The following is an 18,998-nucleotide window of genomic DNA, read 5'->3' as shown; positions in this document are numbered from 1 at the left end:
GATATTTGTCATATGAAAGGTCGTACTTTAAAACGATACTGATCCTGGTAAAATTCGTTGCCTCTATTGAAAGTTTAAGGCAAACATGCAACCAGACATACATACATACATTTATATATTGATAACTTAAAATTTTCGACCCAAACTGATGAAAAAGCTTGCCCTATCTCTGAATACACTTTATGTAAAATTTCAAATATTCCAGAAATTGTCTGAGTAATTTGAGAAATATTCCAGAAATTGTCTGAGTAATTTGGAAGAGACCGCAGAGGAATTTTTTTTTAATTTTGACCCCTATTATGACCTCTTAAATTTTATTGTTTTGGGCTCAAATCAAGTTATTAAGTCAGGTCCATGTCCAAGAAACGTATATCTAAAATTTCAAGTGCGTAGACCCATAATTGTCGGAGGAGTTGTGTGCAGTTCTCAAATGTTAAATCGTTGAACTTTGACGCCTTAATCGGCAAATTTCTGCCCAAAAGCCGATCACATCGATTTTCCCAAATCTCAGTACCCTGTATATCAAATTTCGAGTTTGTAGACTAAAAATTGGCAGAGTTATTGCGTAGGGAAATGTACACAGACACACAGACACGTTCACGTTTATATATATATATATATATATATATATATATATATATAGAGAGAGAGAGAGAGAGAGAGCGAGAGAGAGAGCGAAAGAGAGAGAGTCCATAAAGTCTGTGTGCATTAAAAATATAACTTCATTTGCATTTGCGATAAAAAATTTTTTAAAGAATTAGACAAGATAAAATCTATATTTTTAAGGTTTTATCAAAATTTTATTTAAGTTTCTACATATCTACCATTATTAGCAATGCAGTCGCTTTTCTCACCGATACATGGCATTTCAAACATTCGTAGATTATGGACAGATTCTGGCCCTTAAAATTTGTTCATCTATTTGACAATAGAGTCCTTATGTGTTGGTTCTTTTCTGTATTCAATTCTAAACTTTCTTTGAATAGCAATAGTAGATTTCAGTTCAGCAAACCAAAGGATACAGTTTACTTTTTCCTCGGTGTAAAGCCATGGGTCCAATATATTCTGAAAAATATCTCTTACTTATCTTTTATTTTATATATGAATTACCATTTATCAAGGCCCAGTGACCACTTGAGGATAAGGGTTAAGAGTGTACAGTAGTCAATTGGACAATATAGTAATCGTTAGTCATGGAAAGTCGGTAAATTTGTTAACTTGAGTGGAACGGCTCATCAAGAACTTGTTTACGTTGGACTTAAAGACAATCAAATTGTGGTCAGCTGGAAAGCAGGAAAAGGGAAACAGTTCCACAGGCGTGCAGTTCTAAGAAAGAAGCTTTGTTCATGGAATCTACTTTTAGATTTAGGCACAGATAAAGAGTGTGGGGAATTATTGATAGTGTTTACAGCTAGACGAGTGTTTCTTGTGAAAGTTGGCAGGGGGGCATAGATTTAAGCTCAGTCGACCATTTGCCATGAAAATAACGATAAAGCAGAGACAAACTCGCAACATCTCTTCTGTGAGATAGAGGTTGCCGGGAAGAGAAAGGGGCATCTCCTGCGAGGCTACGAAATCTATTTTGAACTCTATCAAGTCAGGACAAGTCCTTTCTAGCAGCTCCTGGCCAGATGTGGCAACAGTACTCTTATGATTACTATAAATTTTGTGGTAAATAATTATTAAAGAACTATACTTAAAACTAGGTACGTGTAACTTTATAACATTTTTATAAACTATTTATATCGCAAATGCAAATAAGGTTATTTTTTAACGTATACGGACTTTATGGACACACTGTATATTTAGAAACTTGTAATACAAAATCGTGATACGCAGAAGATTTTATGCGTAAAATCCAAAATAGATTATGTTCGCAATTTATAATCCGTCTTATTTACATTATTCAGATTATTGTTGGAGTACTTTGTAAAATCCACTAGTAAGTTACACACTTCTGATGCTTCAAAGTTCACTCCTCAATAGAAGCAACACTGAAAACATCATTTCGAATTTTTAAAACTTCTACCCTGACGAAACAAGAGCATGCTTCTCCCGTGGATTAAATAAAAGGGTTCCACTCGAAATTCCGTGCAGATTTCCGAACTCAACAGAAAGCTTCCCGAGTCCAACAACATACACCTGGAGGTCAGAGGTTATGCCGATCGTACATTATGGAATCAACATCCAATATAGTAACAATATAGTAAAAGTAGTTCCAAAAATTTAAATAATACGAAAGAAAGAGGTTTTTGCAACATTCTCTCTTTTATTACTAACTAGCAGTTCAAACCGGCTTGGCTATGTACTTTTCATAAGTGTATATATTAAATGTGAATATGAACGGTAATACCTTTCTAAATAATAGGCTTCCTTAACTACCGTAGAGAAAAGTTGGTAGAGACCGCAGACGTCAATTATTTTTAAACTTTGACCACTATTTTGACCTCTTAACATTTATTGTTTTGGGCCCAAATAAAATTAAAATGTTGAACCCATGTCCAGGTAACCTACATCTAAAATCTGAAGTGTTTAGACCCAAAATTGGTGGAGGGAGTTGGTAGAGTCTGCAAAGTCAACTATGTAAACTTTGACTCTTTAACAGCCAAATTTCTGACCGAAAACCGATTAAAATGCTTTTTCCAAATCTCAATACCCCTTATTTAAAATCTCGAGTCTGTAGACCGAAAATTGACAGAGTTATTTGGTAGGAAAATGTACACAGAAAGACAGACACACATACACACACGGGCATCTTCAGTTTTATATATAGTATATCTTCTTTTTTTTTTCTTTTTCTGTAGATCTCAACAAACGGATATATAACTAATGGTCAATTACTTCCCTACACTCCCAACCAGGCGAGTGTCAGTTCTGATGCTATGACATTGATGCCACTATGGACTGATATTGACACGCTCAACGGCGGGGTAATATTTTACCAAATCTACGATGTCTACGCTGACAATCCTGTGACCAGTTCACAAGAAGTTCTCAGTGCTATTGAAACGCTTTTTAGTGAGATAGCAACGTCTTTCACTCCAAAATGGGCTTTAAAAGTGACGTGGGACGCAGTCGGTCCTTTTAACGCTAATAATGAGGTAAGTAATAAGTAGGGCTATGACAACAGCATATTCTTTTCGTTGTTTGGACTCTCGAGTATATATCCGACAGTATATCCGATGGTGAGGCCCCAGCTTGCGGGCTTTGGGGAGTACGGGGCCACCCTTTAATTTCCATTGCTCCCAGGTCCACTCTGACCCGGGGTGGTAGTTCCTGTTAGAGTCTCAACTATGGGTTAAAGAGAAACCGACTTGGAAAAAATAAATATATTCTATTAAAAAAAAATTATTTCAAAATCACTGGATTTGGCATTAAATAATCTGAAAAGTGTTGATATGCCGTAAAACAAAAACAAGCAGCAACCAACCAACCGACACAGATACAGTTAATCAACCGAGAACAACATAACTCGGTATAAAAGCATATAGGATATTAACGGATACGCACTCGAGAGTCAAAACAACGAAAAGAATATGCTGTTGGCATAGCCCTAGTAGTAAGTAGAAAAAGAAACTGGCAAGATCTGTAAAAATTCTACCGAAATGGTTTGAAACAAAAACAGAGTACATTTTGATGATAAAAAATAGACTTTACCAGCCACGTCGGGATCCTTCGATAGGGGTGCTTGAGGTGATTAGCTATAAACTCATCCCTTTTCTAAAAGAATATAAAACTAAATAAAATATATTCGAGCTAATAATATAGTAGAATAAGAGCAATATTTTTTTTTTTTTTTTTTTTTTTACACAGTGATCACCACTTATCAAGGCCCGGAAGCCACTCAGGGATAAGGGTTATTGTAAGTACATCACGTTAGTGAGGAGATTTTATGAAGTGTTTAATTAGGGGGGCGGTTCATTAGGAATTTGTTAACATTAGACTTGAAGACATCCAAGTTGTAGTCCGGAGGGAAGCAGGCAGACGGAACAGAGTTCCACAGGCGTGCAGTTCTAAGAAAGAAGCTTTGCTCATGAAATCCGCGTTTTGATTTAGGCACAGATATAGAGTGGGGGAAATTTTTCACAGTGGATTCAGCTAGCAATAGGCTAGTTCGAATCAAACAGCGATATATCAGACGGATTGCTACTCAATTCTGGTTTTGAAAGAAACAAATAAAATACTTTATATGCTATATATAAAAGAATAAAATTAATATCTGCTTTAATAACTCGAAATGTTGAAAATAAAAATTGTACATTTTGATTGTAATTATGATTTAGCTCGACCAACTCTGCTCTCAATAAATACTGTGCTGCTGCAGTGGCAGATACGCTGGGCAGCACATATATGCCGCATCTCATACTCTAAACCTCAAAGACAGCACCTTTACGGTCAGCTGCGCAAAGGAAAAAGAAGTGTAGGATTTAAATGATAACGGTTCCAGGATAACCCTGAAATTTTCTTCTAACAGTTCGGTTATATTCCGACCCGTGAGAAAACTAAATCCCAAACAGATGTTTCTGGTATACAATAAGTCATAAAGGCGCTACAATTGTAGAATTGGCATGCAATGAAGAACGCGAGAGGAAATGTACTATAAGATAGACAGAGCAGTCGACACTTTTGCTAGAGAAACAGGTGTCACACACGCGAGAGATATTTTAGAGTTCGAATCGGGATAACGAGACACCCGCTGATCCACAAAAAATTGCAGTATCACGGTAATCTTCGCAAGCGATGGGCGGACATCATCATCAATTATGATATCCAGTTTATGTGTAAGAACTGTAATGCACTGGAGAAAATTAAAAAAAAAACTCATGTGATGAGGAATTCTTAGAACTGACGGTAGATTAAGTGACAGTTTTAATCTCAAAGCCATCGTATATCAGAGTTAAGTACCTGGTTCGAAGCATTGTCCAGAAAGTTTCGTACGTTCTTTCTGAAAGGTTGCTTGCTCATTATTAAGTACTTGCTCGTGAAACAATGATTACGTATTTCTAAAATATAAATAAATCATTTACCTACTTCTTAAATATAAACAATCATTTATCTCGTCTTAAATATAGCAATAATTTACCTACTTTGGAAATATATTTGTATGTCCAACTAAAACTCTATGAATATTCAACAAACCTCTACAAAGTTTGTATTTCTTAATCAGCATTATGTGCATAGGAAAATAATATTACAAAATTAGAAAAAAAAAACTTTTTTTGAAGAATCAGATGGTCATGGGTATGCAAAAGACGAAATAGTCCTGAGAAGACTCATACTAGTTTTGGGAGGCACTGGACAAGTATCAGACTTCTAGTCAAGCTATCATCAATATGCGAGATACCATCTCTTCCGCATCTGTTTGAGCAAACGTTTTTCAGAGAACTTCCTGTAAAATTGAACTATTTGCGACCAAGGCGATCTAATTGCAGGAAAATGCCGTACATGACAAACGTATTGAAAATCTTGATGTCAGCAATATAATCCGTTTAGACAATACTATAGATCACCTTCTCAACTAAATTGTAATTTTATTTTTAATTTTTCGTTCAGTAAAACAAAAGTTATGATGAATTTACTGGTCTTCAAAATCACAAAATTCGGTCATGGGGTGAGCGAAGATTTTATGATTGGTTTCCATAGCAACTACATCGTTTCAGCGACTAGTATTGCTACTAATTCACTACAGTCGTGAAAAGAGACGTGAAACAGAGAGAATAAATGCAGACGGGCGCCGTGCATTGTTTTACATATGTGTATGTTATTTTTATGGCAGCAAAAAAATAAACTGAAATTAAACAAAGAACAAGGTAATTTACTGGAAGCCTGAAAAATCATGGATTACAATAGAAATATGCGAGCATGAAAAGTAATATGGTTAAGCTTAAACATGGAAAAATAAAAGACTAGTTGTTAAAACTGCAAAAGAAAAGGACAAGATATTCAAGTAAAAAATATAAATTTATAACTTAAAACGTTGCAGCATTAAGAATTGATTATATAATGTTAAATTGAATTTTAAAATGAAATTCTCTATGCTGCAATATTTTAAATTATAAATTTATCATATTTTTACTAGAATATCTTGTTCTTTTCTTTTCCAGTTTTAAAAACTAGTCCTTTACTTTTAATGTTTAAATCTTGACCATATTACTTTTCATGCTCGCATTTTTCTATTGTGACATATCTGTGTGTGTGTGTGTGTGTGTGTGTGTGTGTGTGTGTGTGTGTGTGTGTGTGTGTGTGTGTGTGTGTGTGTGTGTGTGTGTGTGTGTGTGTGTGAAGCTGTTCAATCGAGGAAATCTTTTCCAACTATTTGGAAAACCTCGTCAGTCTTCTGAGTATTTAATAATCATGGAGACCGGCATTCTGCTTTTCAGTACAGACCGATCGATCTCCTGTGTGTCATGAGTAGGGCTATGTTAAGAGAATATTCTTAGCATTGTTTTGACTCTCGAGTATATATCCGACACAGTTAGACACAATTAATCAATCAAGAACCACATGACTATATCTAAAAACATAAAAGATATTAACTGATATATACCCGAGAATCAAAGTAATGAAAACAATATTCTCTTGTCATAGCCCTAGTCATGAGTAAATTAAACCCATGAGAAATGAAGAAGTTATTAGGCTTCTCATCCATAACAATATACTTACAATTAATTAATATGAAATACATGTGTGTTTGAATATATCAGGTACACTTTTCGAGCAGATACAGAGAGCAGTAGAGACGCTATTACTGGCATTTCAAAATGACTAAATTTTAACATGTGCAGTGGTCTCACATACGAATTATGCCCCATGCTCTTAACAATAGTTCTGTTCTCATTTCTTCCTTGTTCTCAAGAGTCAAACCTGAATTTTAGAAATCCACTTATTTCAAATATTAAGAGACACGAAAAATAAAAAAAACGAAAACATCAGAGATCGACTGATACACAGAATAGAAACGTTCATAAATCTCAGATGCTGCCCGAATTATTTTAATACTTCTGAATACTGTTCTCATCTTGAATGCTATTTTCACAGCGTTTACGTCGGTGTTACCTTCAACCTTCTTCATGTGTATCTTGTCGAACTGGCGAATCTTTCTGTCGAACTCAGGAATCATCCTGTCGAACTGAGAAATATTTCCGTCGGACTCGGAAATCTGTACGGAGTTTCGAATGGAACCCTATATTTAACCCAAGGGGATAGCATGCTCTTCTTCTGCGAGCCATGACAGGATAAGAGTCGAATCAAAACCCGTGTCATAGTGGATTCAGTTTTAGAAATTACACTCTTCTGGCGCATGAAGATTCAATCTTATACCTCAAATACAATTTAGAATTACTTAACTAGAGCATGTTATCCTCGTGGATTAAATAAAGGGTTTCGTGCAAAATTCCGTTCTGATTCCCCTTTTGGACAGAAATTTTTTCTAGCTTGACAGAAACACGGCCGAGTTCGACAAGATACATCTGAAGAATGTCGTTGGTAACAGCGACCGAAACGTTGCGAAAATAACGCTGAAAATTAGCACAATATTCCGAAGAATCGAAGTAATAGGAATAATACAATTCTCATCTACAACAATACAGAAACACGATTAAGGTGGTGTCTTTTATTTTGCAGAGTTTGACCTTCCAGTTTATTCTTGCCACTGATGGTACGCGCACATACCTTGCGTATCTATACGAAAATTGTGAATTCTCATGGCTGACAAGTAGAAATGCTATCATGGGCTATGTCTATCCTGAAACGGTTTACTACCATTTGAACTCTTCAACTCCGGGTATATTCGACCTTCGTCATCAAACTAATACAAGTAAGCACGATCGATTTTCTATGAAATTTATCGTATTCCAATCTTTTTATTTTTAAACTAGCATTTAAAGTTTAGACTGCCCGGCTTTGTCCGATTTTAAAATACGTTAAATATATTTTAATTCATTCAGATTTAATATTTATTATAGCAGAATGAATTTTCTATTGAATATTATATTGCACCTAATATATAGTACTGATTTCAAAAGTTAAAAGAAATGACTTGAAATCTATCAGTTAGAATCGAAACCAAAACATTTAGCGTCCATGCCGCGTTCCTACCGTTTGAGCTTCCGACAGATAAATAAAAAAGATTTAAAATTAAACCAATTCCAACTATGAATGAATTTGCATACGCGAAAAAGTAATAGTAATATGTCCACAAATTGAAATTAACATTTTGCATTTCAACTAGCTGGCCTATTTTTTATAGTTGGAAACCCATCGCGGTGTACCAGGAGGAAGCTTCACATACCTCTTCGCCGTGACTTAGTCCATAATAAATTGGAGTCTACATTGCACTGTAGAGAACCTGCTACTGATTTTATTAAATTATATATATATATATATACATACTAGACTACCCGTGACCCGTTGGGTCAGTATGTTAGAATAGCTATGGAACTAATGTATGAGCGTGACACTTCTGACGTAAAGAAAATAGTTTTGTGACATAACAGAAACATTTCTATGAAAGTATATTAAAATGAAAAAAGAATATGCATAGATTTCTATGAGTTGTTCTGTTTATAATTGTTTATTTTTGAAAAAAAACTTACATCCATTGAATTATAAGTGTTTTGCCATACTTATAGGTTAATGTGCACTGAACAGATACCGTAATACTTAAAGTTAAATTCAAATTTTGATATATCTTTTTTAATGAAATTGTGAGGGTAAAGTGCAGAATAGTTAAAAACACTCTGCCCTTGTTAAGAATGGCTTTTTAAATAGAAAATGAAAATAAAATGTAACTTTTTCCATTTATTTTAAACAAACATTCATGACTCATTGGATCAAATATAATATTTATGTTAATAATAAGGGTAATAAAACCAATTAAGACAATGTGGAAATGAACGATGTAAAAAAAGCAGAAAGTATTAACAATTGTTTATTTGAATAATTTAAACACGAAAAAAAAAACAATTGGGCTGCTGAAAACGTACACAGTAAAACAACACGTCTTATTTGTTGATTATTTATTTGTAAAAAAAAAAAATTTTGCGGTTATTTATTTATGTTGGTAGTGTAGAAGAAAATGTATGAATGTTTTTAAGAAAGATAGATTAGAAAATTGAGAATAATTTAAAAAAAAAAAGAAAGAACGTGGGTGAATCGCCGTTGTAAAATGCTGTTATAGTTGTCAACGGGTCAAAGTTGATTTATTTGTAAGAAAATTACGAGAGTGTAGGTGTAAAACAGAATAGTTTCAAATCATCACCACCCTTCCCATGTTAAATAATAATTTCTAAATAATAACGCTAATATTTCAGTCCGCAGGTCAAATTCTGAAAAAGTAGTAATTTGTGTTTATTTGTTTACGCTGTTATGGGTTTATGTTTATGTACGCATGCGTAACCGGAAATCGTAAACCGAGTGTGTGGTTACAACACTCATTACAAGGTCATTTGAGTTTTATAATTATATAGATATATATAATGGCTGGAATTAAAGTTTAAAATACAAAAGTCAAGTATTATGCTCAATTGTGATCTAAACAGAAACATTCATTTCGAACGCGCCCCTGTCACATCAAAGAACCTACTGTTGGTTTTATGTGTATGGCCTTTCGGTTTGTGTGGTAATAAAACTTCTCAAATGCACTTGTGATGTAAGGCTGTGTAAGGTGTTAATTTTGGTTGAAATCGCCCGTTGCTTCTTTCATCGTATTATTTCGATTATCAATTATCGATACTTATCGAAGACATTCCCATACGACATCTAACTAAGAACACTGCCAGGAATATAAAGTACTTTGGTCTGAAATTTCATAAAGTCGGCACAGCCGTTTGGAGTCTATAGGAAACGAACTCATACAAAAACACACACACGCACGCACGCACACACACACACACACACACACACACACACACACACACACACACACACACACACACACGAGCGCACGCAAATTTCCTTGCAAGTAGTAATAGAGATAAGGGCCATGCTCTAAACGGAATTTTCCGGACATTTACGAAAAACGCCGAAAAGTGTCCAAACACTAAGCCAATGAAATTACAGCAGCCACCATCCTTTAAGACAACATTTAATTGCTATCATTGGTTTATTATACATAAAAATAAATATTTATCTTTGTTTGAAACAAAAAATTCATAAAAATAAGATAATAATATCGAAAATAAAAACTATTGTTGGGTATTAATATTTTTTTTTTTAATATTGATTATGGAAACTTACCTTACAAAGAGTATTTTTTTAAGATTCTTAAAAATTGTCGAATAATTATTTACTGTATTCTTTAATAGAGAATAGTTTGTTTTTTGTTTTTTTTTCAGTTAATTCTTACTTGTATTATCTTTGTAATAACAGTGAAAATATTTTTATTGAAGCAAAATTGCCAAACATTTGTACGAAAAATATTTCCCAAAATTTTTGTTCGGCACCTTACAGCGTTTCACGTAGACTGGCCGGTTCTCATTGTAACTTTGTACACGTTTATTTTTAACCGTGTTAATATATTTTAACGGGTCCAACACGTTGTAAACTGCGTCGCAGGGAAACAGAAGACAGAAAAGAAAACACAATGCACTTTCTTTTTGTTTTTTGTTTTTTTATACAGCCTTTATATATTTTATTTCCAACAACGCATTTTTCTCAATATTCAAATTTTTCATTTTATCTTCTCCGTCCGCGTGTGACATTGTGTCTTTGCTATGACGTCATTCGCGTGTCTCGAACATTTTCGAACACCTACCACGCCTCGAAACTCCACTCCTCCGAACAACTGCTTTACCGAACACCTGTGTTCTTTTTTTTTGTTTCTGCTATGACGTCATATCACGCACTGACTCGGTCATTTGCAATATGGCTGCTGCTACCAGCCCAGTTACATTATACTGCATAACTATTACTCTTCAACAGAAAATCATCTTCTGTGTTGTCCAATATCAACATGAGCAGGAAGGGATAAATAGGCACGAGTTGTAACGGTAGGACGAAAAAGCTAAACCAATAAGCATAACGGATGTTGGCAGATTAATCATTTGCACGAGTTTTGCTTCCTCTAAAAAAAAAAAGGAAAAAAAAAGACCGCACTCTAGTTAGGTGATATATCTTTGGATTGCACCATATCGAATCTCGTACGGGTCTCGTTTTTTCATAGCTCTGAATTTTTTAAATTATAATGTATCATTTATATCCTTTGGATTATCTGGACAGCTGTTCTCATCACGTTTTGGTCGATGTAACTTCTCACCCTGTACATCTTCCTGGCCGATCGAACGAAAGTATATTATCCGCCTGATTTAAATAAAGGAGTCCCGTTTGAAATTCCCGAGTGATAGAAAGATTCCCGAGTTCGACAAGATAAAATTCTGAAGAAGGTATGAGGCTACACCGAGAGAAAAATTGTGGAAATAACTCTCAAGTAGAACAGTAATCTGAAGGATCTAAATAATACAGATCTCTTTTGTCAATGTGTTCGTTTTTTGTTTATCCCCAGCCCTGTGAATTAAATTAACCGCTTGTTTTATGCTATTATTCATACAAATATTAAAAGGCGGATTTCTCCGCTCGCTTAACATTTTCAGCTGATGTTCATGTTTTTTTGCCTTTTGTTTTTCTCTCTCTTTCTCTTTATTACAGATTCGAAAAATGGAGTATTTCTGTTTGAGATTTCGACGGATTATACAACCAATTATCCCCAAAAATGTCTAGAATGGAAAAATGACACTACTCCTATCGACACCTTATCAGCAGATTACAATGACACCTTGAGGGTCCCCTGCCCATGCACGTTATGGCAGGCAGGGAATGACACCCGGTATACACTAGGTCCAAATGATTGCTACTACCTGACCTACTTTGCAGGTGGATACAGCAAGGTAATTCTATTCTCATAAAACTCAATTGTAGCTGTCGACAATAGTATCTTCAGATATCATCTTTGTAAATAAAAAAATTATGGCACCGACTAATGGCAGTAATATATATATATATATATATATATATATATATATATATATATATATGTATGTATATATATATATATATATGTATGTATATATATATATATATATATATATATATATATATATATATATATATATATATATTACTGCCATTAGTCGGTGCCATAATTTTTTTATTTACAAAGCGTTGGTGTGTGTGTGTGTATGTGTGTGTGTGTGTGTGCAAATGTTCTACAGCCCACACCAGTGAACCAGTCATGACCAAACGTAGCATGATGAAGGATTCCCACTTAGGGATGTTGCACACAATTTTCAAGATCAATACCAAAGGTTGGGGACATATTTGGCGCGGATCTTTATAAACTCCCCCACATTAGAAAGGTGCATTGAAACAATTACAAAGAATCACAATGGTTAACATTTGTTTTGTATCACAAACACATTTTTATCAAAGATATAGCAAAAATGCCCACACTTGGTGTGTATTTGAGCATTTGTTCTGTCTAAAGATGGTATTATAATATTGCGGGGTTTACGTCTGCGCAGGGCGTCTATAAAATGGAAATATGTCACAGACTCCTATAAGGATATTAGAAATAAAGCGTAATAACCAGATATATTCTGACACTACATTAAGCAAATTATTTAGATAAATACCTTTATAGGTTTAACAAAAAAGCTACTATAATACCGCGGGGTTTCCATTCACACAGAACGTTCATAGATTGCCCAGCAGTAATATATTACATATGAAAGATTGCGCTATGGAATTTCCACAATTACCGCTAGTATATATTTATTATATATAATACCTATTGCTAAAATGCCAAAAAAAAATTCGAAGGCTTATAGATTTTTATGAAGGGCTTTATCTACATTTTTGAGCTAGTTATATAAAACTAAAGTAAACTAAAGTAATGTAAATATTAGTGATGGGACGATTCCAATTTACTTCCCGATTCCGATACAATTACCGATTCCGTAGTAAATTACCGATTCTGATACAATTACCGATTCCGATTCTTTATAAATATCTAAATATTTAACTATAGAATTGTTATTCTTCCCGATTTCTATAAAAAAAAAAAAACACATGTTATATATACAGATATTTTCCTAAATCAAATTTTCACTTTTGAAGGATGGTCTATTGATTTTAACTTTACTGGTATAGGGAGCTCTGGTAGAGGTAGCACCTTTCGATTCCTAGCTGCTGCGTCCAACAGAGCGGATAGGGGTTACTGGTCCTCACGTATCTCCTAAATCTCTCACAGGCTAGCTTCAAGAGCTATACCCTTGGTACTGGTCTCAGCAGGCTTGCCAAACCTTGTGAGGGGACAGTGCTGGTGCAGCACTGTTGGGCGGAGAGTTCACCAGACTGGACTAACTTCCAGGACTGAACTCTGTTTAGAGTAACTTCCATGCATCATTGACCAGGGCGAACCACCAAGGAGGAGGACTTCGGTCGTGAACCTCGGCGTGGAGCCCCGTATGCGGTTGGCTGGCATACTCGTGTCCTTCCGGCAGCTCCTGACTCCCTACCTGGCCCCAGCTGTCTCGACCCCATCCTGCCGCTGGACCAGGCTGGTTTGGGACGAGAGAGTGAGGTTGGTTCTGCGCAAACCAGCTTCACTTTAAACAAACTCCCAGCGCATTTCATTCATCATCCCACCTCACTTCCTTCAAGTCCTGTGGCTTTTGGTGAGTGACAAAGCGATAGGTGTGGGTACACTGGAAATCGTAGACGCAAACTTGAACACAGGCGGCTCAGGCCATAGGGTCGCTCTCCATTAACGGGAGCAGAAATTAACGGGAGCAGCTGTCTGAGTGTCTGAGCGGGCTAGAAAAGGTGTCTCAAACATTGCCCGCTCCACTATATCCTGGCTGGCTTAACGCGGTCACTGGGAACCCTAATAATGCGGTCGAAATAAAAAAAAAATACCTATCAAAATTGCGACATGGAATGTCCGTACACTTTTGGACAAAAGTAACCTAGACATACCACAAAGATGCACTGCACTCATTGCAGGCGAACTCGCCAGGTACAATATTGACATTGCTGCTCTAAGCGAAACAAGACTGGCAGGTGAAGATGAAATTTATTAAAGAGGTTAGAGTTACACCTTCTTTTGGAGTGGCAGAGGATCTGAGGAGAGGTGTGAAGCGGGAGTTGGATTTGCGGTGAAAAATGCGCTTGTGAGTAAATTGGCTGGACCTCCAAAAGGAGTGAATGACCGTCTAATGACACTGCGACTCTCTCTCTCTCTCTCTCTCTCTCTCTCTCTCTCTCTCTCTCTCTCTCTCTCTCTCTCTCAAATGGAAAGAAGTTTGCTACTCTTCAGTGCATGAGCTCCTACGATGACAAACCCTGATGACATCAAGGACAAGTTCTACGAAGACTTGAATAACATCATAGGTGCAGCACCAACTCCAGACAAACTTATCATACTTGGTGATTTTAATGCACGAGTAGTCTGTGATAGTGCTGCTTGAGAAGGTGTTATAGGAAAACATGGTATTGGAAAATGTAATAGCAATGGTCTTCTTCTCCTTCAAACCTGTTCTGAACATGACCTGCTGATAACAAACACTGTGATTCACCTCCCTATTCTCAAAAGGACCTAGTTGCTGTGTTTTAAGTTTCATAACGATCGACGACGTACTTTAAAAATATAACTCTGTTCATGCCAATATATAACCATGCTAAATTCCTTCACTTTATAAAAATCGAAATGTTTTTTTTGTTTGTTTGTTTTTTATTCTAGGTATGTTGTTACGAGAATAACCCTGAAGGAGTGAACAGTTTGATCCGGGGCAATGTGCAGGTAACGTCTGCCATTCTAGACGAAAGTGGGTGGATTACGACAGATTACACACCTTATAATGATTGCTGCTTGGAATCCGATTACTGTTCCATATACAACCAGTATCGACCTGAAGACAACTGTGACTCCTACGAAGTATATCTAAAACGTAAGGTCCTTACCTGCTATTGTTTTACAGTGTTGTCCGAGACAAACTCCTTGATTTTGTGCTTCAATAAATAATATGGGATTATATTAAAAGATGGAACGATAAAATTGTCCCCCAAAAGAAAACAACACTATAATTTTAATTTTAATTATAATTTTAATTTTAATTTTAATTTTAATTATAATTATAATTTTAATTTTAATTTTAATTATAATTATAATTTTAATTATAATTTTAATTTTAATTTTAATTTTAATTATAATTTTAATTTTAATTATAATTATAATTTTAATTATAATTTTAATTATAATTTTAATTTTAATTATAATTTTAATTTTAATTATAATTTTAATTTTAATTTTAATTTTAATTATAATTTTAATTTTAATTTTAATTTTAATTTTAATTATAATTTTAATTTTAATTTTAATTATAATTTTAATTTTAATTATAATTTTAATTTTAATTTTAATTATAATTATAATTATAATTATAATTTTAATTTTAATTATAATTTTAATTTTAATTTTAATTTTAATTTTAATTATAATTTTAATTTTAATGTTTTTATTGAAAAAATCAATATAGAAAACTTGTTTATGTAGTAAGATTGACATCTGTTCAATGTAACCGCCTTCAACCCCAATCACCTCCTCGATGCGGTTCCGGAACTGGGAACATACCTTTTCTACAAGTGCCGGCGGGAGCTCGGCGAATACTCAGCGAATACTCGGCGGACGGCCATGACAGGAAGGGTTTGATGTTGTGGGGGGGTTATGTTGTGATGTTCTTGACGTATAAACAAACGAAGTAGTTTAGCGAGTTCTAGATCGGGAGAGGAGAAGGTCAATGAGAGAAGAGTACAGAGTTGTAGCACTCCTAGTGAAGCCAAGCCTGGGTCTCTTTGGATTTGTGGGCCAGCGCCGAGTCCAGCTGCTATACCTAGGGTATGCCAACGGTACCTGATTACACGAGGGGATCACTACTATTTTCAGCACATTCAGGTACAAATTGGTGTTGACTTTTCAGTTGACTTCGAAGATGTGAGATGGCATGATGTGGCCCTCACTTGAAACCACATACAACACCATAAACGTGGCCACAAACTTCGTTGGGCTGTTCCCTCAAGCATAGAACGGTCTCGATTATCATTTTGAGGTTTCTGGCAATGGCCCTGTTGCCATAACTTTGATCTGTAGAGAGCATAAGTTCCACAGTGGTGCATCTCCGGTCTCGCTCGTTGAACATTATGTAATATTCAGACGTGATAGAAGGCTCTTATCGCTCTTGGGATTTTACACACAACTTGCTAACTAATAGACGATATTCAACAAAAAATGAAAACTGGTTTTCATCAAGCGGAAATTGGATCGTGTCGTTATATCTAGGGCGGCAATTTTATTGTGCCCCCCTCGACTTGTTTGGAATCAATGACAGAAAGTTATACATGTTACAACCATTGTTTTGTTATAATAGATGGCATCCATTTTTTAAATTATTTAGTGAGAAATCGTACTAAGGTTTAAAAAATTAAAGTTCTTAATATCATTTCATGATTCTGTACTTTATATTACGTTAATATTTTAATTGCTCTTACAATATTATCATTATTAAATTAGTTTTTAAACAGTCTATTATTTTTATTATTTTTATTATATTATTCTATCATTTTAATTACTTTAAATATATTATATTATTATTTTCGTATGTTCGTCTATACAATTGGATTAACTCCATTCAATTTATTATGTTATTTGTATTATTAGTTTTAATATTATGCTATTATTTAAATTTCCTCTTATAGTATGTAAATATTGTATTATTTTTATAATACAGGGTGTCCAAGAAGTCACTGAAGTATTTTGAACTTAAATAGATTCATTATTTTTTATGATACCTTCCTCTAATTTTTAACACAATCTAAGACGTTGGGAAATTAAAAATAAAATGCGAAATTAAAACAATCTTTATTTATTAAAAAAATAATGTGTTTTACATGTTGCCCATTTTCAGCTTTGCATATTTGTGCTCTTTCTAAATTCATGACAGATTGCAGAATCTCTGGATTGCGATTTAACTCCCTTATTTCGTTCGGCGAACTGGCAGACATGGAAACGTCAAACACAAATTCCTGCGAGAATTGAAGGAAAAACAGCACGAACAAAATAAGGGAGTTAAAACTCAACCCAGAGATTCTGCAGTCTGCATGAATAATGTTTTGGAAAGCGATCAACTATGTGAAGCCGAAAATAGCCAACATTTGAAAGACAGTGTTTTCATAAGTAAAAGGTCTTTGAATCATGCATTTTTTACAATTCCTCAATGCCTTAGTTAGATTGTAAAAATTGTGCAAAATTTACAGAAAGATATTATCAAAAATTAAAAAAAAACTATTATGGTTTTATCAGAATCAGTATAACCATACTATATTTTTATTTCAATTAGTTTTATTGTATTATGTTATTATTAAAATAAGTTTTATTATATTATGTTTTTATTTAAATTAGTTTAATTGTATTATGTTATTATTTAAATTAGTTTAATTATATTATGTTATTATCAAAATGAGTTTTATTATATTATGCTATTATTTAAATTAGTTTCATTGCATTATGTTATTATTTAAATTAGTTTTCTTGTATTATATTATTATTTAACTTAGTTTTATAGTATTATATTATTATTTAAATAAGTTTCATTGTATTATATTATTATTTAAATTAGTATTATATTATTATTTAAAAACTTCATTCTATTATGTTATTACTAAAATGAGTTTTATTATATTATGTTATTATTTAAATTAGTTTTCCTGTATTATGCTATTATTTATATTAGTTTTATTGTATTATGTTTTTATTTAAATTAGTTTCATTGTATTATGTTATTATTTAAATTAGTTTTTTTACATTATGTTATTATTTAAATTAGTTTTATTTTATTATTTTATTATTTAAAATAGTTTTATTGTATTATGTTATTATTTAAATTAGTTTTATTTTATTATGTTATTATTTAAATTAGTTTTATTGTATTATGTTATTATTTAAATTAGTTTTATTATATTATGTTATTATTTAAATTAGTTTTATTGTATTATGTTATTATTTAAATTAGTTTTATTTTGTTATGTTATTATTTAAATTAGTTTTATTTTATAATGTTATTAAATAAATTAGTTTTATTATATTATGTTATTATTTAAATAAGTTTTATTATATTATGTTATTATTTAAATTAGTTTTATTTTATTATGTTATTATTTAAATTAGTTTTATTGTATTATGTTATTATTTAAAATAGTTTTATTTTATTATGTTATTATTTAAATCAGTTTTATTATATTATGTTATTATTTAAATTAGTTTTATTTTATTATGTTATAATTTAAATTAGTTTTATTGTATTATGTTATTATTTAAATTAGTATTATTGTATTATGTTATTATTTAAATTAGTTTTATTATAATATGTTATTATCTAAATTAGTTTTATTATATTATGTTATTATTTAAATAATTTTATTATATTATATTATTATTTAAATTAGTTTTATTGTATTATGTTATTATTTAAATTAGTTTATTGTATTATGTTATTATTTAAATTAGTTTTATTTTATTATGTTATTATTTAAATTAGTTTTATTGTATTATGTTATTATTTAAATTAGTTTCATTATATTATGTTATTATTTAAATTAGTTTTATTGTATTATGTTATTATTTAAATTAGTTTTATTGTATTATGTTATTATTTAAATTAGTTTTATTATATTATGTTATTATTTAAATTAGTTTTATTTTATTATGTTATAATTTAAATTACTTTTATTGTATTATGTTATTATTTAAATGAGTATTATTGTATTATGTTATTATTTAAATTAGTTTTATTATAATATGTTATTATTTAAATTAGTTTTATTGTATTATGTTATTATTTAAAATAGTTTTATTGTATTATGTTATTATTTAAATTAGTTTTATTGTATTATGTTATTATTTAAATAAGTTTTATTATATTATGTTATTATTTAAATAAGTTTTATTATAT

The 18,998-nt window shown here is 32.4% G+C and overlaps 1 protein-coding gene across 2 annotated transcripts in view; it reads left to right on the top strand.

Moving 5' to 3' along the window:
• LOC145258205 (mucin-like protein) overlaps positions 1 to 18,998 on the top strand; it is a 176,562-nt gene that overhangs the window by 68,944 nt on the left and 88,620 nt on the right. For both annotated transcript variants that reach the window (XM_080116138.1, XM_080116139.1), the window contains exons 6-9: positions 2,805 to 3,101; positions 7,624 to 7,816; positions 11,644 to 11,882; positions 14,735 to 14,942. In XM_080116138.1, the coding sequence (XP_079972264.1) occupies positions 2,805 to 3,101; positions 7,624 to 7,816; positions 11,644 to 11,882; positions 14,735 to 14,942 (937 nt within the window). The remainder of the gene's footprint in view (positions 1 to 2,804; positions 3,102 to 7,623; positions 7,817 to 11,643; positions 11,883 to 14,734; positions 14,943 to 18,998) is intronic.

Source organism: Euprymna scolopes, chromosome 33, assembly GCF_053919585.1.
Source record: "Euprymna scolopes isolate OS-2025 chromosome 33, ASM5391958v1, whole genome shotgun sequence".
Classification (NCBI taxonomy): domain Eukaryota; kingdom Metazoa; phylum Mollusca; class Cephalopoda; order Sepiida; family Sepiolidae; genus Euprymna; species Euprymna scolopes.
This window is presented reverse-complemented; position numbering and strand designations above follow the sequence as displayed.